Consider the following 25368-nt stretch of genomic DNA (forward strand, 5'->3'; position numbering starts at 1 on the left):
TGGCACCTTCATTTATATCACACTCAACTGACTGTGTTTTATCTTCCCATTGCACTGATGGGTGGACAGTTCTCGGGTGCCTGTGCAGGTTGTTTGTGGAGCCGGCTCTATATGATATTCTATTCTTGCAGACTCTACACTGCCTTTGTATTGTCAATAAAATTGAAATTGTTCCAGATTTTGCTTCTTTTCCTGGTGTCACTCATTTTCTTTACTATACCTTTCTAATGTGTTGATGTTGTCTCTTCTTGTTGCCCCTGGCTCTCTTTCTCTCTCTCCCTCCTGCTCTGTTCGTGTGCTTGTACTGCTGCGAGTGTAACTACCGCCCCTCCCCCGTCTGCTCAGCGCAAACACAAGGCACAAACACATATTGACCAATTACGTGCGGCTTGAAGAGAAAAGTGAGAGAGAGAGGGTGAGAGGAGGAAAAAAAAAAACCACGGCTCCCAATAAGGAGCTGACTCCCATCATTCACTTCAAAGAGCCGGCTGTAAGAACCGTTTCATTTGCAACCGACACATCACTGGCACATTGCAAGCAAAGTTGCCACCATTTGTGAGATGTGTGTAAGCAATGCCCACAACAGGCCAGGGATCATTCATCAACTAGTGCATTCATCCTAGTGCACAGTGGAGAGACAGACTTCTGTGTTGGTCTACACTGTGCTCCTTGTCTGGTGGTACCACTTGACCCAAAGGTCATTTTTCTGTGTTGGCATGATCCATACAGCTATCAAGTCCTCATAAATGGTCTTTCTTCCAAGTTGCTCCAAGTGGGTGATGGATAGTCATTTGACTTTTCTAGCCACCTCCTAAATCAGGGGTTGGCAACCCGCGGCTCCAGAGCCCCATGTGGCTCTTTCATCCCTCAGCTGTGGCTCCCTGTGGCTTTGGAAAATAAATAATGAATATTTAATTTAAATTTATTCTATTTTAGTTTGTTAGTTTTTTAAATGTAATTCTATATTTGAAAACATGGAATGCCATCCCGAAACTTAAATGAACATGAAAAAGTATGCATTTGGAGTCCTGTCGATCTTCAGCTCCACATACATATGTGAGCAGGTGTTCTCCAACATGAACTATATTAAAAACAAACATCGCCCACACCTCACAGACGAAAGCTTACAATCCTGTGTGAAGATGAAGGTGACGTCTTACAGCCCTGATGTGCACACGCTGTGCGCTGAGGTTCAGGAGCAGAAATTACATTAATCAGGTAAAATAAATATTTTAATTGGCTTTTATTTTGCAAATATATATTTTACATTGTTCAGTGAAATCCTTTTTTATTCAGGTTGACAGCTGACTGCACATTTAAGTACACGCGATAAAAGGATGACGGCACACAGAAGCAGACAGCATTTTTGGTTTGCTGCAGGTGGATAATTTAAGTCAGGCTTTTTATTTCATAAATGCAACACACTATAGTTTTTTTATACATAGCATAAAGGTAAAAACCGATATATGCAGTGTTATCTTCATTTTAGATGTCAAAAGGGTTTTGTGGCTCCCGGTGTTTTCTTTTCTGTGGGAAACGGGTCCAAATAGCTCTTTGAGTGTTTAAGGTTGCCGACCCCTGTCCTAAATTGAATACAGAAAGAAGTTGTGAAAATGTGTTTTTCAGCATTTAGCGCCACCAATTGTCCAGTGTTGAGACCCTCATGACCTCTCTTCTTTACCTGCAGACTCCTTTCTGACTTGAGAAGATCAATTACCTACCTAGCAAGCTCATATATTTTCAAAATTATGGCCAGTAACTGCGTCCATTCTAGTTTTAGTTGTTGTATCACACACTCCGGAATCCAAGAATTAGACTAATAAATTTAATTTTCGAATGTTCCTCAGGCTCTGTGTTTCAGCACAGTCATAAAGAAAAATAACAGATACTACATTAAAGTGCCAAGTCCCAGCTTTAATTTGAGTAAGTTCAATATAGAAAGAGCTATGTGCAGAATAGTCTGGCTCAGACTAGGCAAGGAAGGTGGTACAGTGCATCCGGAAAGTATTCACAGCGCTTCACTTTTTCCACATTTTTTTATGTTACAGCCTTATTCCAAAATGGATTAAATTAATTTTTTACCTCAAAAAATTCTACACACACTGGGCCACTCAAGGACATTCACAGAGTTGTCCCAAAGCCACTCCTTCGTTGTCTTGGCTGTGTGCTTAGGGTCGTTGTCCTGTAGGAAGATGAACCTTCGCCCCAGTCTGAGGTCCAGAGCGCTCTGGAGCAGGTTCTCATCAAGGATGTCTCTGTACATTGCTGCATTCATCTTTCCCCACAGCATGATGCTGCCACCACCATGCTTCACTGTAGGGATGGTATTGGTCAGGTGATGAGCGGTGCCTGGTTTCCTCCAGACATGACGCTTGGCTTTCAGGCCAAAGAGTTCAATCTTTGTTTCATCAGACCAGAGAATTTTGTTTCTCATGGTCTGAGAGTCCTTCAGGTGCCTTTTGGTGAACTCCAGGCAGGCTGTCATGTGTCTTTTACTGAGGAGTGGCTTCCGTCTGGCCACTCTACCATACAGGCCTGATTGGTGGAGTGCTGCAGAAATGGTTGTCCTTCTGGAAGCTTCTCCTCTCTCCACAGAGCAACGCTGGAGCACTGTCAGAGTGACCATCGGGTTCTTGGTCACCTCCCAGACTAAGGCCCTTCTGCCCCGATCGCTCAGATTGGTCGGGCGGCCAGCTCTAGGAAGAGTCCTGGTGGTTCCAAACGTCTTCCATTTACAGATGATGGAGGCCACTGTGCTCATTGGGACCTTCAATGCTGCAGGAATGTTTCTGTACCCTTCCCCAGATCTGTGCCTCCATACAATCCTGTCACGGAGGTCTACAGACAATTCCTTGGACTTCATGGCTTGGTTTGTGCTCTGACATGCACTGTCAACTATGGGACCTTATATAGACAGGTGTGTGCCTTTCCAAATCGTGTCCAATCAACTGAATTTACCACCGGTGGACTCCAATCAAGTTGTAGAAACATCTGAAGGATGATCAGTGGAAACAGGAAGCACCTGAGCTCAATTTTGAGTGTCATGGCAAAGGCTGTGAATACTTATGTACATGTGATTTTTTTTTGTTTTTTATTTTTAATATATTTGCAAAAATTTAAAGCAAACTTTTTTCACTTTGTCATTATGGGGTATTGTGTGTAGAGGTAAAAAATTAATTTAATCCATTTTGGAATAAGGCTGTAACATAACAAAATGTGGAAAAAGTGAATACTTTCTGGATGCACTGTAATTCTGCAAATAACATTTTCTCCTTTGGAGCCTGCAGATGAAGCCTGAAGATAACCCTTTTCACAGTCTGGGGCTGAACATTCTACCAGCAGATGAACATTTTTCTGGTCATTCAGTGTCACTTTTAAATGTAAAATAGCAATAAATAAGGGGATTTTCCCAATAGACGTATTTAATAATTCATATTAATTATTAAGCTTGACAGTAGTCCTGAGGCTGGGGATAAAACATTGACGGTGGGTGCATTACATTGATTCTGCATTAATCTTTTTATGCCGTCTTCAAACTGTGAGATGAACCATTCTGCATCTGCAACTTCAACACACTTTATGTGTTTTGTGCTTTATCTGCTTTATGGGTTTGTGTGAACTGGTGTGTATGCCACAAAATAGCACAATCATTATCATACATCATAAACATACTCTACAGTATGTCCACTATGCTGCAGAGTATATAATGGCTATATCACATTTAATTTATTTTACTGATTTAATTGCATTAGGATTTAAACATAAATTAGATTTGGACTTTTTCTGTAATTGGATTATCAAACCCTTTTGTTTTTGATTTTCTACCAAAGGTTCCACTGTTAATTTAGCAACATTAGCAGCAGCTTGAGCCATGGTAATGTCAATCGGTCTGTGATAGGATGGACTGGCTTGAAATTTTTTCCAGACATTCATGGTGGATGGAGATGTATCCTAAGGACTCTGATCCCCTTTTTCCTCTTGTGACGCCATGCAGTTAGAATATTAATTTGTCCAGTACTTTGGTTTATGACTGAATACATACAGAGGAATGGCATTCCCATCTGCCACAGTGTAGAATTTAACATTTAGATCTATGCAATGCTGTGCAGACTCTTAGCCTTGCAATTATCCACCCCAACCCCCCAATCTACATTTGTTATTTCATTACACATCCCACTCATAAAAAGATGCCTTTTTAAACTCAATTGAGCTTATCTTTCTAGTTTTTACTTGTCTTACTTGTCAGAGGACTTGGTTTGGGCGGGATATTTCAGTCCATTAAAACACTGAATGTTATATTAGATTATATAAATGAACTTGATTGTACTGGAGTAACTGCTTGATTATGTTATTTTAGGCTTGAATTAAAAAATAACTACATTATTATTATTGCCATAAATGTAATGGGCAGCCTATACAAGTACAATTTTCACTCAGTGTGCTCATTGCCAGTCACTGCATGTTAGTCAGAATCAAAGGTTTGACACACACATGGATGATATCACGTAATATAAATTTCTCTGCACAGTCAACAGGAACCAACAGATGAAAGAGAAAAGTGACCAGCTGTGCTCACAGACTTTGACTAAAGCTATCTAGTATTGTCATTTGTTTAGTGAACCGGTCATTATACAAGGTATTAAGTAAGTGATGCATGTACAGTCTTTTACTTACTGGAGGGTACCTTACCTGTTTTTGCTAAAGGAGTGGTCTCCTCTCTTCCCTGACCTCTTGGCCATGCCTGACATAACGGCATCTGGGTGGTGTCTAGTGCAGTCAGTATTTAGAAACTAAACAATTTCAAGGTAAATAGAGTCTCTTGGTTTTTCACATTCATATTTTTAACAATACTGCAATACACTCTATATTAGAGCATGCTTTGGCTTATTCACCCTCACAAATGAAGTACACATATCATTTTATTTAGCTGACCAAAGACCACTGTGCATCGCTAGATGTCACAATATTAATTATCAAACCCGCCTGTTTTTAACCAAATTTGCATATATATATATATATATATATATATATATATATATATATATATATGCTTATGTAAATGTAAGAGGCTTATACCGGAAGAGCTGTGAGGCCAAAATGCATTTATGAGACATCACCTGAAAGGTAACATCTTCTAGCTCCAAAAATTTGCTTGTTTTGCCTGTGACTAAAACACATCCTAAACTACAGCGGCGCTGTCATATATGATAACCATTACCAGGATATACTTTATACAAGAACAATGAAATCCCATTATATTTCCGCTACATCTTGTCAGAAACTCCTGTGTTAAGTTTCAGGCTTGTGGGCCTGATATGGGGGCTGTGGCCTTTTTAGTTTATTTTTTCACTGGTGCCCAAAAACCTCTCTAAAAGGAAAATTGTGGAGGAGTGTGCTTCATCTCTCTAATATGAAACAATAGAAGCATGCTGAAGCATTTTGATTTCTAAAAAACCTTTTGAAACCATTCAAAACAGAGCTGAACCTTCTCTCTTTCTATACTTCTGCCTGCAGCCTTTCCACAGGCTTCAAACCTCTCACAGCCTATTTGCATTGTCTCAGAAGTGCCCACCCCCCCTTGTTTGGTCTTATTGGACGTATAAGGTGTCTGTCATCAAGCTAGAGTGCTTGACAAAGGCAGCAATCAATAGCAGGGCTTTCTCTGACTAAAATAATGGAGGACAGACAACATGACTTCTAGACCTCCTCAAAAGTAGGAAGTCACCACCACAAAAACGCTGGTTTTGCTGGTACATTATGTTGGTAGATATTAATAATAAATCATATTTATGTGCTTATTGTTAGCACAAAATGAACTGAATATTTGAATTCTAAAGACTCTAACTGATCTAATGAGGCATGGCCTGCCCAGATTGATTAATGTTTAAGCATTTACTCCTTCAGAACACGTTCAGAATGAACAGGCCTGTCCCTGCTCCAATGGCCTATGAGGTTAAAACCCTACTGTACATATTCTTCAGTGATCTATACTACAGTTCTCTCCTCTTGTTTATTCTTATTTTACTCTGCAGCGTTAAGTGTTGCTCACAACACACCTCAACAAAGTACAAAAGTCCAAAGAATTACTTCTAAGAGCAATGACATTTTGCTGGCTCTTTGATGAAAACTGATAGGAAAAAAAAAACAGGGAAGGCTTGTTTACTGATGTTGTAATTCACCTTGTTTAGTTTCCAACAGCAGCCTCTATATCCTTGCCCTGCTGAACCAGCCTCCCCCTTCAACACCACACCATCCACATGGGCTGAGATCAAGGTAGACAAGGCAAAACCCACCTCAGCCCTAGGTTTGATGGTTTGAATGACATACCCTACATGGATAATTAACACTGCCCAATAAGGCTTAGAATACTGTCACTAAAAGCTGCAGTATAAAAATCAAGTTGAAATACTTTGAAATCTGGACAGATTGTTTTCATTTAAGGCCAGTGGTGAGAAACTGGCCTCAAAATAAAACTCCTGTGCTGCTGACCAGCAGGCTTACCGAGGGATTGTGTTGTTGCCCTGCTTTTGTGGTTGTGTGTAAGTTGCAGCCACTGGCATTGAATTGAAGGTCAAAGCAATGGGTGCAGCTTTTCTGGCAACTTAAGGTTTTGCATTATAGAAACTTTTAAGAATGAAAAAACATTACCACGCACACAGAGCATAAAAACAACAGTGTTATTTTTTGTACAGCATTTAATATTGGAATAGTTAACACAGCTCCATCAGACATAGTCACATTCACACACTTTTATTCATTCATTCTGCTCAATGCACAGTATTAAGAGCAAGATTTGCCCTCTTTGGCTGATCACTTTTTCAATGTCTGACAACCCTTTTTTGAGGAGTCATGACACAGATTAAGACCCCAGTTGCATAAGAATGACTAAAGATTAGTTAGTTGAATTCAATGGTGAGTCACTGAAAAACACTGAAAATAAAAAGACATTTGGTGATATTCAATACCCAGGCCTATTAAATGAGGTGAATAGCTCTTATGTAAGGCTGAAATTCTAGCCCTAGTTTAGGTATTTTGGTATGAGGGAGAGAAGCTGAGGCACTATGACATACAAACATTGTGTAACAGGGTCAGTATGTGCTGCTTAAATTACCCGGTATTTTTTAGTAATGTGGAGCACCAGATTGCTATCTTTTAGTCCAGACACAGTATTTAGGAATGGAGCAGGTTTCTCTGCACATCCCTGAGGTAAGGTTGTTTTAATTGACTGGACTTCATCAATAAAGTCCCACTGTTGTCTTGTTGCTTCTGTCTCACCTCTGATATATACAGTAATATATATCTTATATACATATAAGGCGTCCATGAAACATAAAGGAAACCTGTCCCCATTATCAGCAAAAACATTCAATATTAGATTGAAGTCACTTTAATTAAATTAAAGCATTCTCTCCAAAAATAGGAGGATTATGCAGCAGTAGAGCCATATGAATATTATTTGTATGTAACTGCTCAGTTAAATCTGAATAAGAAGCATCTACATTTCTTCTTTCTTTGATATGCAATACATTATTATGTTGATTATGTATAAGCAGTCCACTTACAATATTTTCCCAATTCAGTTTCTGCACTTATCTCACAGCATGGAATGGTTTTCCTTATTTGAGTCCACAGGGAAAACATATTGGAGTATAGGCACAAAGATGATATATCTTATACACCACTTTAATAACTTCCAACCTGCCAGGATGGTTTTGTCTGTGCTGGCACAAGCCTGTTATCAGTTAGACAGAGTGTCAAGACAGACATCAAGTTTTCACACAATCTCCCATCAAACCTCCCCACTATACTTATACTATCTCTCCTAAACATTGTGCATCAACCCTCACTGGAAGAATTAGATAGCTGCCTACACAAACATTGACACACACACATGCACAGACAGTGGCTACTTTCTTCATCATCAGGAAATGTTGTACAGGAGGTGGCCAATGGAGGAGTCCACCCACTCACAGGATATTCAATTGCAAGCATGTGCAAATTCATCCTTTCTCTGTCTCACTCATGTTCATATCAACTACATTCACACACACACACACACACACACACATCTTTGGGCAAGCACTGTTTGTGTGTGCACACCCACACATCTAGACCCAACATAGACACAGACACATAAACACACTCTCTCTTTCTGTCACATAAAAAGACCTCATGCTTTGAGCTACACAAAAAATTACTGTAAAACCAGCTGAATTTATGAATGAATTGAGACTATATAAAAATGAGTGCATTTCCTTGAAAATGGGCATTCGATTACTCTGTTTGTTAATTTTGCAGCGTCATGATGCCAAGCAGTAAATATTCCGCACCTAATGGAGCAAAAGTGGAACATTTTAGGGAAATAAATGGATGGAAAGTAATGAAATACATTTACTCAACTATTGCTTTTTTAAAGTATTTTTGGGGGGTTTTTAATGCCTTTTTATAAGATAGGTACAGTGAGAGAGTGACAGAAAAGTTGGGGAGAGAGAGAGGATGACACATGGTAAGTGCCCGTGGGTCGTATTTGAACCGCAGGCCGCTGTGGTTAGGATGAAGCCTTAATGATACGCACTCTACCAGGTGAGCCACCAAGGCGCCCCCTATATACTCAACTATTGTACTTTACTATACCATTGTAACATTTTATGTTACTCTATACCAACTATGCTCCACTATATTTCATCATTTTGTACTTTTTTCCCCCACTACATTTATTTGACGGTTATAGTTAATAATCAACAAATAAATTATGACATATATTAAACTGCCCGAGTGTATAAATTAGTTGAAATTATCTTTATATTTACCAACTGCAAAATAAAGTGATAAATAATTATAATCTAATAATTTTGCATAATGAGTACTTTACTACTTTTGGTTCTAGTATATTTTGATGCTTGTACCTTTACTCTGGTGATATTTTGAATGCCTGACTTGTGACAGAGTATTTCTACACTGTTAATTTTAATTAAAATTTTTTTAGTAAAAGATCTGAGTACTTATTCCACCATAGGGTACCGGCATTCCTTATGAGAAAAAGTAGGCTACAATAAACCATTTACACTAAGTATGATATGTAGCAGCTACACTGAAAAAAGGGAAATATTGGGTCTTTGAATTTACAAAAGTGTAGTTAGTAAAAGTAACACAGCTTATTTAGATTCTGTTTGTGAGCATGATTTAATCAAGTAGACTCAAGTTGTTTATAGAGGTTGTTGAACTAACTAGTTTCTTGCAAGTTGGTTGAATTTAATAAAATTTAAAAAACAAACTCATTGTAATCAAGTTTAGTCTGCTGGAAATGGAAAACGTTCAAACGACGCCAGGAAGTGTCATTAATCCCTCCAGAACAGAAGGGTACCGGTAGTTGGGTTAGAGATGGGATTTATGGCTCTTTGGAGGGAGCCGGATCTTTGGGATCCATTCATTTCAAAGAGCCATTGAAAAGACTGGCTCATTTGGCTCATTTGGCTCATTTGGCTCATTTTTATATTTATTCACTTTTAAGATGCCAGCCTGGGCTTAATTCATTTTATCCTGGAAATAATCACAGGGAGGAATGATGGGCTGAGATTTGGATCAGAATAATTTCGAACTCAGATTTCCCACCAATATTTGAGTTTGAATTATTCTGAAATATTGATTATAGCTTCATTTGACATGTGTGGACAAGATTTTAAAGTCTGATATGGATTCATTGTAAATATTCCACTGCCATATCCCTCTGAGTTGACAGTGAGATCACTATTTACCCTTTGTATAAAGTGTGTGTATGTGTGTAAAACTACTTTGACTTGTGTTATTCATGCAACACCTAAACACTTATAAATACACAATTAAAAACAAAGCAGGCTACAATGAAGTTCCATGCAAAAGCTTTTAGTGCAAAATTTCCACACAAGAACATTTTTAACAATACAGAAAAACTCAAAACAATATTTTAAAATTATATAATAAAGGCTTATAATAAAGATTAAAGGTGCTGTAAAAAAATACTAAGTTGTTGGTCAGTAACATCATGTCTTGTTTTAGTGCAAATTTTAGAGAAAAACGTTTCACACAAGAATATTTTGATAGAAAACTCAAAAACAATACTTCAAGTATTAGAAAAATAGATAAAACTACAATAAATTAGAGAAAAAAATGTGCATACAGCCCACTAGTACTACTAATACAAACTGTACAATGGACTAGTGAACTGTCCTGAGGTGCATATAGTTGCTTTGTAAAAAAAAAAAAATAGAGCTAAACCCTGAGGAGGACTCCTGAACTGTCCTTCCTGACTATACCTGACCTACAAAAGCAGGAGATCAGTCTCATGCGACATTTGCATATGAAATATGAAATATGAAATAAGCTCCTCCATAATATGCAAATATTGCATGAGTTGTTGCTCCTCCCCACGCTCTCTCCGCCTCAGTGGAGGAGCAGGGAGGAGCTTGTGTGAGCGTCTGTGTGAGCCACAGGTGTGCACTCAGGTGAGAGCGAGAAAAGAACGGCTCCCAACCACACGCGCCTCTGTTCCCACCGTTCACGTGAATCAGCCGGTCACAAGATTCGGTTCGTTCGTGAACGTGAACTCTAAGTTGGGTGTCAACAAAAAGACCAAGAAGAAGATCCCTCAGAAAGAAAGACCGCGAGCAATGTCGGAAAGTGTACAAGCTTTGCAGCAAGAGGTCACGACCCAATATCTGTAAAAGTAAGTTCTTCAAACTTCTATCGTTCCTGTAAGAGTTACTTGGGCGACAGTCCACTTGAGCGCTGTTTTCAAACAGTATGGTAATATAACAATTAACGCTACAACAGCCTGTTAACTCTGTACTTTTAGCCTATTTGCATTACATGTTTAGCTAACCCCCGCTAGCTAATGTAACGTGACTGTAGACGGTAACGCTGACCGTCAGTGTGCTTTCCTCTGCTGACGACAGTCACGTTACAGCCGGTGGAGAGCAGCCGTTAGCCGCTGTGAGGGGATTTACCCGCCTCTGCTCCAGACTGGGACTATTTCTGGCGGGGGAGGAGGGAAATCAGAGCTACGAAGTTATATTGAAGTTATTATGAACTCCTGACATTTAGGATAGTATGTGTGTGCGTGTGTACGCGGTTAAAATGCTGTTGTGGCTGGGATGTGTTGCTCCAGACACAACGCCATACATTAAAAATCGAGCTCAACGTGTCTGTTCATAATTCCCTCTCCATCAGAGCTCTGTTTCATGTCCTAATGTTCGTCTGAAATAAATGAAATAGAGCCATAATTATGTCTGTGCAATAAACCAACCTGGCATTGAAAACACGGCAGTAATATTCTCTCTCCCAGAAATCTTAGTTTTTAATCTTGCTATTGCATGTGTCCAGAAAGTGTAATTAAAATAATGTCTGCATCTAGCACCTTTGCGTAATGACTTTGTTGTACTAGTAATTTGTAATTGTTTTAATTGATTTAATTGTGTGTGTGTGTGTGTGTGTGTGTGTGTGTGTGTTTTTACTGAGACACCTGACTGATGCTAAATATTTTCTTTCACAGGTTCACTGTCCGATTTGTATATCATACACTCAAAAGGCTCTGTAATGGTAGGTACTCACACATTAATTTAAGCCCTAAATTTGCATCTTCATTTACCTTGAGATACATTTTTAAAAGAACGTGAGGTATTGATAAAATGTGAATTGTAGTTTGTTTTTTTTTTTTTGTGGTTTTTTTTTTTTTTTTTTTCATTATTGATTTGATTATAATTGAAAATACGGACTTGCTTTATTCTGCCAAATATTGTTGCTCTAAACAAGCAAGTGTTACTCCTTGTGTTTAAAGACCTATTGAATTTATTTGGACATTTTTCCATCTTGTTTTGAATTTTGGTACTGAGCCTTTTTGTTCTGACTTGCATTTGGGGGATGAATGATATGACTAATGATGATCTTGATGTATGTTGCAGGACTAGGTCCAGAGAATGTGGAGTTGTAAGGGGTGTGCAGAAACTGTATCAAGTAGGTTTAAAGCTTTTACATCACTACAAGTTAAAGCATCCACATTTTGGACGTAGTTCTCGCTATCCATGTACATACCAGCACTGTCCATGCACATTTAAGACGTGGAATGCCCTTATTGTCCACCAAAGTAAAATCCACACCACAGGTGTCCCTCACAAAAAATAGGCTATATTCAGTTGTCACATTTGTAGTTGTATTGATTTAGCATCAGAGAAGGATTATTTTTCTCATATGAATGCACATCTCAAACGAAACGAGACTGTCATTTGTATGTTTTTAGGCTGTGACTTTAAGACAAACATTTATTGTACTTTTAAATCACACAAAAACTGAAAACACTCCAATCACACATTGGTTGATTTTAAACCAGAAGTAGTTATAACTACAAGGATATCATCTGTGAGTGAATTGGAAGCAAATAGTGAGGAGTGTGTTGAGCAGTCAGATACTGCCATTCCTTCAAACACTCATTCTCAAACTGAAGACTTGCAGAAGGTCATTGAGCATAGATTTGCAGCTGCTTTGCTGAAGTTAGAACATTTGGTCCATGTGCCGACTTCAGCTGTAGATGAATTTCTTGGAGAACTCCATCATTTGATCTGTTCTGCCCCTGTGCCATTATCTTGTGACACTGTGCGTGACATCTTTCATCAGAGAAACCTCTCTGATGATGAACTTGTAATTAGAGAAACTGTTGATGCAATTTGTTCTGGTAATCCAGTGCAAAGGTCCATGCAAAAAGGTGGCTGTCTAAGTACAGCCTATCTGCATAAGCAGTATAACAAGGATAACTTTGGGGTTATAGAGCCAGTTGAATACATTCTCGATGCCAAAAACAAACGCAGTTTCCAATATGTCCCAATATTGAAGTCCTTACAGCAGCTGTTAAGTAGAGGGGATATCATTACAAAAGTTGTTGAGGGTCATCAAAGACAGGAAGGCACATATTCGGGTGTGACACATCAGTACAGATCTGCAAGGGACGGCTCTCTATATAAGGAAAATTGTTTCTTCGCTGGAGAAAAGCCAAGGATCATCCTAAATTTTTATGTTGATGACTTTGAAACGTGTAACCCACTTGGCACCTCACGAAAGAAGCATAAGCTTTGTGCTGTTTATTGGGTATTGGCTAACTTGCCTCCGGGGTCTCACTCTGCTTTGTTGTCTATCTACTTGTCAGTATTGTGCAAAACCGATGATGTGAACACCTATGGTTATGAAAAAATCTTTCAACCTCTTCTACAGGATCTAAAAACTCTTGAGGAGCTCGGTGTTTATGTCCCACTGTTAGGTGAGTCACTTAAAGGTACAGTATTCAGTGTAGTGGCTGACAACCTGGGAGCTCACAGTGTTGCAGGATTTTTGCAGAGTTTTTCAGTGGAATACTGTTGCAGATTTTGCACAGGAAGCAGCAGTGATATTCAAGCACATTCAGTTGCATCTGGTGCTTTTAGTCTAAGAACCAAGGAGCTCCATCAGACCCATGTCAGACAAGTCAAAGATACAGGTACAAGTTGTTTTGGAGTGAAAAGGGAATGTGTCTTCACACAAAATCTGTCTCATTTTCATGTCATCTTTGGTTATCCTCCTCATCTTGCCCATGATGTGTTTGAGGGTATAATCCCAGTAGATCTTGCTCGTTGCTTGACAGTGCTAATCTCAAAAAAGTACTTCACATTAGCAGACCGGAACACTGCCATATTGAAGTTTTCGTACAAATGGGCTGACAGGACAAACAAACCTCATGTTGTGTCGCAGACTTTCTCCAGCAGAAACAGTGGGTGGAAACGCCCATGAAAATTGGAGTTTGCCCAGGTTCTTGCCTTTTTTAGTGGCCTGCATGGCTCATCCTCATGGATCTGAAGGACATCACTGAGCTTGTTGTTGCCCCCGTACACAGTGATGACTCACTAGCTTTTTTGGAAAGCAAAATCCTGGAGCACAGGCAGCAGTACCAAACACTTTTCCCAGACATGAAGCTCGTCCCAAAACACCATTATTTGGAGCATTACCCCCAAATAATTAGGCTGTTTGGTCCAGTTGTAGGACAGTGGACGATGCGTTTTGAGGCTAAGCACAGCTTTTTCAAGCAGATAATCAGGCATACAAGCTGTTTCAAAAATGTTCGACTTTCCTTAGCCTCAAAGCATCAACTGATGATCGGTTACCATTTGAGCTCTCCATATCTGAACAAATCAGACCTAGAGGTTTCAGCTGTATCAACTCTACCAGTAGACCTTCTCAGAGAGGAGATAGTGCAAGTCATCAGGCAAAACTCTTTCTGTCCTCATTCTGCAGGTCTCTCTGCCTCTGGAGCAGCAGGATCCAGATCCACCACTACTCATCATTACTATTAACCACTGTTACCTGTCATTATTATTGATAACACCATTACCTACACAGCTGTTCCTGGTCTCTCTCTCTCTCTCTCTTCTCTCCTCTCTCCTCCCCCCACCCCCTCTTTTTATCTTCTCCTAAACCCAACCGGTCGAGGCAGACCCCCCAACCCTGAGCCCGGTTCTGTTGGAGGTTTCTTCCTGATAAAAGGAAGTTTTTCCTCCCCCTTATCGCCAAGCGCTTGCTCTTTGTGGGAACTGTTGGGTTTTCTCTGTAACAAAGTAAGGTCTTGACCTGACCCTGTAAAGAGCCTTGAGATAATGTACATTATGATTTGGTGCTATACAAATAAAATTGAATTGAATTGAATTGAAAAGTTCCCAGACACACCTGAGGTCCAGCTTGCAAAGTGTGTGACCACCAAGGGCATAACATATAGGAAGGGGATGATACTGGCTCACAGAGCAACAGGTGGACTGCCAGATTTCTGTGAAATTGAACAAATCTGCATCTTACACCAGAGTGTATTTTACATTGTCAATGAGCTCTGTGGCTGGTACCAAGAGCATTACAGAGCCTTTGAACTCAGTACATCACCAACAAAAACATTTACACTTGTGGCAGCCAGTGAACTCCTTGATACCTATCCACTTGTTGATTACAAGATTGGATTAGCTCAGATGGTGACTTTGAAAAGACATATTGAAATAAAAAGTGGTGTGCAATAATTGAGGGGAGGGTTTATGACTGTGTGTGTGCGTGCGTGTATGTCAGAATTTGTGTGATATGTAAGTCATTAAAAAGCTTTAAATTAGGATTCATGGGGTTGTTATTTCAGTGAAAATGTTAGAGATTTAAAAGTCTTACATTTAAATTCATGGTCTTAATTTGTTCTAACCTAGCTTCATAATTCTGCGCAGGGTGTCTGCAGGTCATTGAAGTGCTAAAATGTCTGAAATTCAATTAAATAAATATTAGTTATCTATTCTAATATTTTTTCCCACCATACTACTATATTTTATATTGGATTTGGCATGATGTGTGATTAATATTCTTTGTGTTTCTGCAGAATAAAGGACTTTGAAGATGGCCATGCCTGTGATCGTGAAGATTTTACTGACTGATGGCAGCTGTCAGAGGCTGACTCTTGCACATGGACTCCCTGAATCTCTTGAAGACCTTATGGCTGAAGTGGAAAAACAGTGTAACCTTGAGGGAGACATCAGACTTCAGTTTATGGACTCTTTGTTTGGGAATGAGTTCATGAACCTAACTTCTGTTTCAGAGGTGGAGGACAGAGGGACTCTAAGAGTAATTGATTTGTCAATGCCCACAATGCAACATGAGAGCACTCCAGTCTTACACCTTCAAGCATCAAGTCCTTGCTCAGCAAATGACTCATCACTGCCAGAAGAAGTTGTGGATACAGATATACTATCATCAAATGAGTCCACAAGCTCACGGTCTTCCTGGCCAACTGTGTTTCATGTACCTAAGTTATCCTATGATGCAGAATTAAAACTTCAGCAGGCAGGTGTAGTTTACATTCAAAATTGCACTGTACTCATTCCAGATCCCAAGTTGAAGTCAGCCATCCTTGATGGGTTAGTCCAGGAAATTGTGCAGTATAAAGTCTATGTTAGTGATAAGGAGATGGAGCAAGTAGCCCAGAGTCTCATCAAGAAACATCCATGTCTAACTGAGAAGGGGTCCAGTACTGGCTATGGTGGATGGAAGATGAGTCTCAAATATAAATTATCCAACTACCGCACACAACGGAGAAAACTGGGATGCCCAGAAGTGACAGTGAACTCTTTAAAAAACAAACCTGTTGAAAAGCGCAGCGCAGCCTTTGGCATCAAAAAGGCAAAGAGAGCAGAAGTAAATTTTTGCCCAACATACCCATCAGCAGAAACTGAGGAGAGTCTAGAAGCCATGCGGAAAGCTTTATTTTGGATGACAAAGCACTTGCGTTGAAAAACAGGCTCTCTGAGTGAACTGTTCAAACTTGACTGCACCTTTGTTTATTTCTCTGTGACATTACTTTTTTTTGCAAATCTACTTTAAGGTTAACCCTCATGGTTATTTATTTTTATTTTTTTAATGAACACCAGCTCTTACTTGCCTAATTCAGTTTGTCGCATACATTTGGTTTTCTGGGTTACAGGGTTTCCCAGTCTGTTGAGTTGGAGATTATTGAATTTGCACTTGTTAACGTGGTGACAAACATCTTTAAGTGTGCTGTATTTACATTTGTATTTGACACTGTTTTGCAATCTGATGTTTACATCAAACACAGTTCAACATGGTAAAAATGAGACATCCCTGTGTCCAGTGTGGACCACATCTGAGAACATACATGCATGTTAACTGACACCCTCTAAAAAGTTGTTGTGTCTGATGCTTTATTGTGGTCTTGAGCTAAGATAATGTCTCGTTCTCTCATGTTCAGTGGAACAAATATTTGGCACGCTGCAAAAACCAAAATCAACGAGCTGCTATAATTAAAGTCTGATTTTCTGACACTTAAGCTGACACCAGATGGAAAACCAATCACTTTTATTACTGTTGTTATTTTATATTTGCTCTTGATGATGCACTAGTACTGTTAACAATGTTTTTAATGTACTACTGTAAGTGACTGAAGTTTTTTTGTTTGTTTTAAATCCACTGGTATTATAATGGTTACAGTATTGTATTTCTATGCTGAAGTTACTGTTGGAACAATACAGTAAAGTTTTTCAATGCAATCGGGTTTGATTTTTGTATTTGCACACAACACAAAACTGATGTCTGCTGGCTTTAAAAAAAATCAAGTTACATTAGAGACCTAACCTGGGTTGTAAGGAAATAATAAAATTACTTCTCAGTTACATAATACATTTAAATAATATTAGCATTAACAAATCAAGTTTGTTATATTTGAAAATCACATATCCCGAACATGATATAATCGCTTTCATACTGCTTAGTTCATTGGTGTTTTGGTATCTTAAAAAAAATAAGTTAACCAACTTGATTATTTTAAATTCCTGAACATGACTGGAATATGTTGGCTTAACAAGTAAATAATTCATTGAGAAAAATAAGGATATTTTTTCAGTCTTAAACATTCTTATCATGTGGGACTGATGTACACATTAAAATCAAGTAAATCCAAAGGATTCTTTTTTTCAGTGTATATCTGTGACCGTCCAGTGCTTCCTTTCAAAATGAGACAGAATCAGGTAAGAGGTGTGTAAGTGACTGTGCAATAAACATGAAGGAGTGCAACTGGGGGAGGACTGAGAATATTAATCTTGAGCCTGAATCCATCCTCTCCTCCAGGCCTCATGTTAGACGTCACCAAGAGAAAGCCCTTCATTAGGACAGCAAGAAACACATATGTCAAACGCAGATAGCTGTCAGTTCTCCCCTAGGGGATCTGGCTGTGGTAGCAGAACAGAAAAGCTGCGTCTTAGGTCCATAGACTGTATATACATGTATATTTACAGTCTTACCTATGTGTGCAGGCTGTCTTTTATAGGAAAGGTTCAGGGAGAGATCAGGGAAATTGGACCATGATTGGTTGTGAGACATCAGGCTGACAGAATGTGCATCTATGGTGGGACCTTTTTGGTACCGATGAATTGCTGACTGACTCATTGTTATTGCGGGTGATGAAACCTGCCATAGTGGGGTCACCTGCAAACTTGGAGCTTGATGGTGGTTTTGAATACAGTTGGAAGTGACATTTTCATTTGTTTCCACTTTTGTTTGCAACAAATAGAAACATTTTAAAATTAATTGAAAACATGTATGGATCTCTGCTTTACAAGATATTGTGTCCTGCAATGTTACTGCTAAATGAAATGTACAACTCATCTACCTCTGTCAGAGCCAAGATGACACAAGATGACTTGTCACACTTTGCACTCTGAATTTTCATCACAACACTCCACTCCAAATACTAACCGTATTGATATTATATATCATATTCATACAATATTTGTATCCATCTTTTTGCACTTTCCATTTACATATGCATATACATAGTATATTATTATTTATATCTGCCATTCTGTATTTTTATTTCTTTCTGTCTACCTCTGTATTTTATTCTATTGTATATTTTGTATTATAATACACCGGACAGCTGTAACAAACCAATTTCCCTTCGGGGATGAATAAAGTCATCTATCTATCTATCTATCTATCTATCTATCTATCTATGAGAGATATCGGATACATGTAATTCTTAATAGAATGTACTGTAGAGGCCAGACTGAACACATACATGGCACCTTTATTAATGCCAATTAGTGAGACAACCTTACTTCATGCAATGAAAGCCCAGCAGGGTAGAAACAGTCTTGTTAATTGTAATTAATAAAGCCACAGAGAGAGCATACAGGCCAGAGCTTCTACACAGTCTTATTCCAGCAACTTGGCTTAATGTGCTAATGGATAAAACTAGATTTGGCAGAATCCTCTTGCATCTAAAAAGCCTGCACTAAGGTGGCCCTAAGAGCTCATGGCACTGCAATTTAAGAAAACACATGCAAATGGGCAAAACACAAACAAATTCAGAAAAATTCTTCATCAGTTTGACAACATATGTGCGGCAAATACTCACAACAATACCAAATATACAAACACAACGCAAATACTCACAACACAACCAAATACACAAACTATGTACACAGAACCACATGCACAGGTATGCATACATTAGTATATCGACACTTTTTTTTTTTTATAAACAAATGCACTGACACATTAATTCATAGTGAAATTCACATTTTCAGCATATGCATTGTGAGTATTTCTCAGTAATGATACAGTAAGTTGGACCCTCTCAGTATGTTATACATTATATCACTATGTCAAGATTACCTATAGCCTACCTTATCATATTTTAGATACATTGTGAGCTAATTGAAAGACCCATTATACAATTTACAAAATGACCGTCATAAGATTAATTTAAATCATAGATAGATTATGTTATGGGTAAAATAAACTGATAGTGCTGCAGTGGGTTTCTGAGAGAGGCCGCTGTAGTAGTTGGGATACCGCCAAACACTAATTGCTGCAGGTGTGTTGCTGATTGTTGCGATGGCAGTGAAAGGATACAAGCTGCAACCGATGTAACCTCACATCTTTGCTCATACACTTTATCTGTCTATTTTTGCCTCACGTTACTTATGATCAGGTCGCACTCATGTCACTGTGAAGAAAAATGTATACAACACTTAACTTCTCAACTCCTGACGACTCCAATTCTTCCGGAGTGGACCCTCTGAGACTGCAGGAGCTGGCTCACCGGTCCGTCAAAGTGAGCGTAATCATCGTTTTGGGCGTGATGATCACTTTGGGAAATGTTGCAGTTCTCCTGGTTATTACTTCATCCGTGGCTGGTTGGTCAAGAAACTCTCGGTACTTTCTCCTTTCTCTTACTGCTGCAGACTCTGCGTTTGGACTGCTGATCATGCCCTTGAATCTCTGTGTGAGTCTGCTAAAGGACTACACTGAAGGGCCGGATGCTCTTTGTCATGTCGTTGCTTTTTGTAATGCCACCGTTTACTCCACCTGCATGTATACACTGGCTACAATAAGCCTGGAGAGGTACATTGCAGTTTTTTACCCGCTGCAATATTCATCTCTGATGACAAGAAAAAGGACTCTGCTCCTGATTGCATTTTCCTGGTGCTTCCCTCCCGTTTTACTGTCGCCAATATCATTTCCAGATGGCATTATTGAGGTTCATTTTTCTACTGCATCACTGGTCTGCAATCCATCCTACTCTACAAATGTTGGATACTCCTTAAGTTTGACATGTTTTATATTTTTCCCCTGCTCCGTCGTGATGACATACGCAAACTTGAGAGTGTGGTGCGCTGCCAAGAAGCAGAGACTGAAACTGCGCAAATACGACTGTGCGAGTCGCAGCACACACAATGTGGCATCCAGAGTGCTTGTGCCAGTTATGGCAGCCTACTACACCTGCTGGACACCCTGCATGGCAGCTATGATCTACAATGGTAAGCAATACCAGTGGGAATAAACCTTTAAAGAAAGCGCTTTAAAGGCAGAGCTAAAAAAGGCATGAAAGGGCCAGTCATTTATTGGTTGGTTGGAATATTTACATGAATAGAAATTTAAGACTTCAGAACAGACAAAAACTCCCTAGCGTTATGGTAAAGGTTCATATTTACCTGTATCTCTCTTGTTTGGCTCCAGTCTGCACATTTACCACATTTTGGCTTATCTCTGATATATTTACTCAAATAACACAACAAAAACAAAGGTGTTCAACTTTAAGTAAATGCATGTCATGATCCAAACGTGCAATTAAAAATCTAAATGCATACATGTAAGAAAAGAAGACCTTATGCATTCAAAAGGATTGACTACTCCAAAAATGTAAAGTGTGTGTGTGTGTGTGTGTGTGTGTTGCTTATGCATCAGTGTAAACAGCTAAGATTCATCTGGAGAAAGTCAAATCTTATTGCTGTATACAAACAATACATGCTGTATAAGAGAATATTGTAGCTAATTCATCCTGTATCCATGTATAACTAAACTGGATGGCACTGACTGTTGTGAAATATAGAAAAACTTGCAAGACAGTTTTTGTGTGGCCAGGTTTTTCAAGTATAGAGGATAGTTTAGGGTTTTAGAATTAAAGCTCCTGATGTAGACCCAGTGACTAAAAACTGCAAAATTACTGGCTATTTAGGCACATATAGGAAATGGCATATGGCATTTTTTTTTTTAGCTTTAAGCTGTTTTGGGACACATTTTAAATCTGTGGACAGGGAAAACATGAATCAAAGTTCAAACAGGGGTTTACTGAGATTGCAGTATGATTTATGCTTAAGTCAAATTTCTGGTTTCAGAGGTTAGAGGTCAGTTTATGACTCAGACCTTTTTTTTTTTTACTTTTTCTCATTTATCCCAGCTATGTGCTATCTTGCAGTAAAAGTGGAGTCAAAGCTGAATATTTTTAGAAGTGAAGACCTTTTCCAAAGAGGCCTGTCATTCATCTGATATGGATGAAAATATCTGCAAAATGAAGCTGAAAGTCTTAACTTCAAAGTGTGGTACTGTCCAAATGACACTCTAAAGTGGTTGCGTCCACTCCAGCATATCTATCAGTTAATTTTGTACTTTTAGATCTAGACTTAAATGTTAAGTTGAGGTTATTGCCCTCAGGAGAAAGATTTACATCTCTGAGGGTGATCATAGACCAGCCATAGCTAGAATGTTTGTTTTGTTTGTTAGCTTTTAATTAAAAAGGTCAACAAAAGGTGAACCACTTTTGTTGTTCAGCTGTCTCTGTTGTTGTCATTCTGTGCCTTACTGCCTGCCTTAGTTTAGTCCTCATGCTTTCCGCTCCACAGCAGTCTCAGGTAGGAGTGCACCAGAGTGGATAGAGTTTGTGGTGGTATGGCTGCCAACCTCCAACGGTTTTCTCAACTGTATCTTCTACTTCTGGATAAACCGAAGCTTCCGCAGGAAATTCCACCACGTCCTCCAGAGGTGGACTCAGGCCCTTTGCCCCAAACTGGCTGGCACCCTCAGGTTCTGCAACACTTCAAAAACACAGTTTGTGTCAGGAATTCTGGATAACAACAACACTGTCCATGAGCGCTCTTCCAGTGTATCCTCCACCTGCACCTTGTTGACCTTAGCTTAGGATGTTTGCACCCGAAGAGCACCACTGGCATGGTAAAATACATAGTCAGTGACCTCTAAATTGTCTAATATTGTCTGGCTGAGCTGGTCAACTGAAGCTAAGTTATTGATATATTCTTACAGAAGGTATCATCGGTAAGAAATGATTCACATGGATTACAATGTTAATACAATGACTATGATGGGGGGTATTTGAAATAATCATTGCACAGTCTCTTATTTGAGTTTTTCTTACTTTTATTTTCTATCCATTTTCAGTCTAAAAATAGTGTTTGGTTGACTGGAACACAGGCTTGATGTATAACTTATTTGGATTTTTTGTTTTTCTCATGCCCGCAGTGTTACCAAGATTTGATGTACTGTCAGAGATGGCCTCTAATCCACCTTTTAGTTGTTTTATAGTTAGCCATCAAATTTGTCAGAAATCCCTACTATTATTTTGCTAACTGCTATATAATCAGTCTTTTAATAGTGTCATCCATTGCATATTAAGACTTGTCGCTGAGGTCAACAAATTTTACTTCAAACACTTGAGGTCAGTCTATTAGTTCATCACAAGAAATTAATATTTAGACTTTTATTCATATGAGACATTTGTGAATTAACATCACTTTCTGATTATAAGCACTTTGAAGAATTGAGGCCATCTATCTCTTCAGTTTAAACTGTGTGTTGAAGACCTTGGCATATAACAGCTGGGAGAAGTTAACCTTTAAGTCACGTTGTTTCAGTGTATGCAAGGGGAAAGTAATTAAGCAGCTACACTGCAGAAGGGTCACCACATTTGTGCTGGCAAAAGATAACTTGGGTAACTTCTGAGGCTGTGGTTGTTTGTGTAGAGATATTAGGCCCATAATCTTGCTCTCAGTATCGTCTGCCACAGTATGGATTCAACATGGTAATGCCCATGCCATCTTGGTCTGTATAAAGTTTCCTGTCATGGTGACTGTTGGTTTAGATTTAAAGTTGATCAAGAGTACAGTTGTCTAGAAACATCCAAACAGAAGTTCAAAATTGTTTTATGCAAGTTATTTTAGTCTTGAGGTTGCTGTTTGGTGTCACAATCATTAAAGGTTGAGCATTGGCAAATGCTTACCCTCTCCAAAAACTTGCAGACATTGTTCAAATGTGTTGAGCACCAGATAACATCTAAATGGAAACTATAAAGTAAAATTATGTGAGGAGAACGACTTAATAGTGACCTATGTATATATACATTTTGTTATGTTTCTGAATTCTTAATATTATGAAGAATGAACAAATAAAGTTTGATAATGTATTAGTTTATGGATCTATGAAATAAAGCATTATGCCTTTGAATCATGTCTTCATTTAGTTCAATATTTACAAATGTATAATTAGTAAAAAAAAAAAAAAAAAAAGCACATTATTGCATTACAGAATTGTAATTAAGTTAAAGAGAAAATTGTTTACTGATCAATCTATATCATAATTTTCAAAGTCATGCATGTTGTCCTACAAAACACATTCCTAAAGAACAAAACAGACCTGTCGAAAGAACAGTGAAGAATCTCATAAAGTTGTTCAGTGCTCTGGCAGTCTGTTACAACATAAGCTGCTCTACCTTATCAGACAAAATGGTGTTGTTTGCTTCCAGTGAACATCACTGCTTTATTATGCTGCACATTCAATTCAATTCAATTCAATTCAATTTTATTTGTATAGCACCAAATCATAATCTACATTATCTCAAGGCTCTTTACAGGGTCAGGTCAAGACCTTACTTTGTTACAGAGAAAAACCCAACAGTTCCCACAAAGAGCAAGCGCTTGGCGACAGGGGGGAGGAAAAACTCCCTTTTAACAGGAAGAAACCTCCAACAGAACCGGGCTCAGGGTGGGGGGGTCTGCCTCGACCGGTTGGGTTTAGGAGAAGATAAAAAGAGGGGGAGGGGGAGGAGAGGGGAGAGAAGAGAGAGAGAGAGAGAGACCAGGAAGAGCTGTGTAGGTAATGGTGTTATCAATAATGATGACAGGTAACAGTGGTTAATAGTAAAGATGAGTAGTGGTGGATCTGGATCCTGCTGCTCCAGAGGCAGAGAGACCTGCAGAATGAGGACAGAGAGAGGGAGAGAGAGACATATGTCTATAGTAGATATTGTTGATTTGATTTTCTTACTTATAGATTATTTTGCTGTCATTCATGGAAATGGAAGTGGAATGCACAATTCCTTGTGTTTCGTGCATGCATTTTTGTCTTGCAGAAATATGAAACATGAATTGAATTTATTACCTATCTATTATTACATATGTATTATTCTAACACAAACAAACAGCATACAGGATTAGATGACCAAGTGTAACCAAGTAAAAAAAAAAAATTCTATCTTTAAGTAAGTCTATGCACAAAAATTTGACTTGTCATTGGGTTTTGATCATGTTTGCACTCACTGTTGACTTGACTTGTATATCTGATGAAATGTCTTCAGATTAATAATTTGAATTTGATTATGCTAATTACTACCTACCAGTGCCATGTTAGATAACAGGTTGAGCCAGAGGTATGGAGTTAAAGGACATTATTGAAAATATCATCAGAGGTTGCTGCTTCTGCATAAATGGATGGGTACAAATTTGATTGATTGTGTGTCTGGTTTTGTTTCTACCAAAGGATGAACAACAGAACAACAGGTGTATGTATACATATGAGGCCAACAACTTATTTGTGAAGCAACTACAAGTAGTTTCACAAAATTTGTTTTAGCAAAGAATGAGGTGAGAGAGAAATGATAACAGACATATTTCCTTCATTCTTGTGATATGATGCTTATGAAATTTTGATATGAAGCAGGTGTAAGCATACAGTATTCAACAACTTATCTGGTTTATAAATTTTATAGCTTTTCACTCAACATCATTTGCAAGAAAACTGTTAAAATTACTATATTTTATTAATTCATATTGATGTGTTATGATCAAGGATTGTGTACAGGACTTGATAGGAAAGAAAATCTGACTTTATCTTTTGAGTGGATTTAATGCCTTAATGATGCAAGTCCTTCAGAATAAAGTAAAGTTAAAAAAAGGTAATATTTTTATTGAGAGGTGAGGATTTTCGTGAACCTTTTAGGCACTTGTCAAAGCTGCAAAGTCCACCTGGGATTCCCCCTGACACAGAAAGCCTGACATTGGTGTACTGTAATGTCAAAACATACTTGGAAAGAAAAAAAAAATTGCCCTTAAGTGGCGGCCCGGTAGTCGAGTGGTTAGGGTGCGTACCATGGTGAGCGCAAGAAGCTCCTAGCAGGCGGTCACCGGTTCGACTCCCAGCCCTTTCCTGCATGTCATGCCCCTCTCTCTCTACCCCCTTTCCTGTCAGTCTCCGCTGGACTATAATAAA

General features: G+C 38.7%; 1 protein-coding gene and 1 long non-coding RNA gene across 2 annotated transcripts; both read left to right on the forward strand.

Moving 5' to 3' along the window:
* Positions 1 to 10384: 10384 nt before the first annotated feature.
* On the forward strand, positions 10385 to 13823 carry LOC139615290 (uncharacterized). The gene is made up of 4 exons (XR_011687330.1): positions 10385 to 10702; positions 11528 to 11574; positions 11937 to 11988; positions 13237 to 13823. It is a non-coding gene; the product is annotated as an uncharacterized lncRNA (long non-coding RNA).
* A 4767-nt stretch (positions 13824 to 18590) lies between these two features.
* Positions 18591 to 23332, forward strand: LOC139615289 (adenosine receptor A2b-like). The gene is made up of 2 exons (XM_071473108.1): positions 18591 to 20351; positions 21714 to 23332. The coding sequence occupies exons 1-2, from the start codon at positions 19550 to 19552 to the stop codon at positions 22007 to 22009; spliced, it is 1098 nt and encodes a 365-aa protein (XP_071329209.1). The 5' UTR covers positions 18591 to 19549; the 3' UTR covers positions 22010 to 23332.
* Positions 23333 to 25368: the final 2036 nt, after the last annotated feature.

The sequence above is a fragment of the Trachinotus anak genome, unplaced genomic scaffold (genome assembly GCF_046630095.1).
Source record: "Trachinotus anak isolate AG129_WGS33_773 ecotype Australia unplaced genomic scaffold, CSIRO_AGI_Tana_v1 ptg000045l, whole genome shotgun sequence".
In the NCBI taxonomy this organism is placed as follows: Eukaryota; Metazoa; Chordata; class Actinopteri; order Carangiformes; family Carangidae; genus Trachinotus; species Trachinotus anak.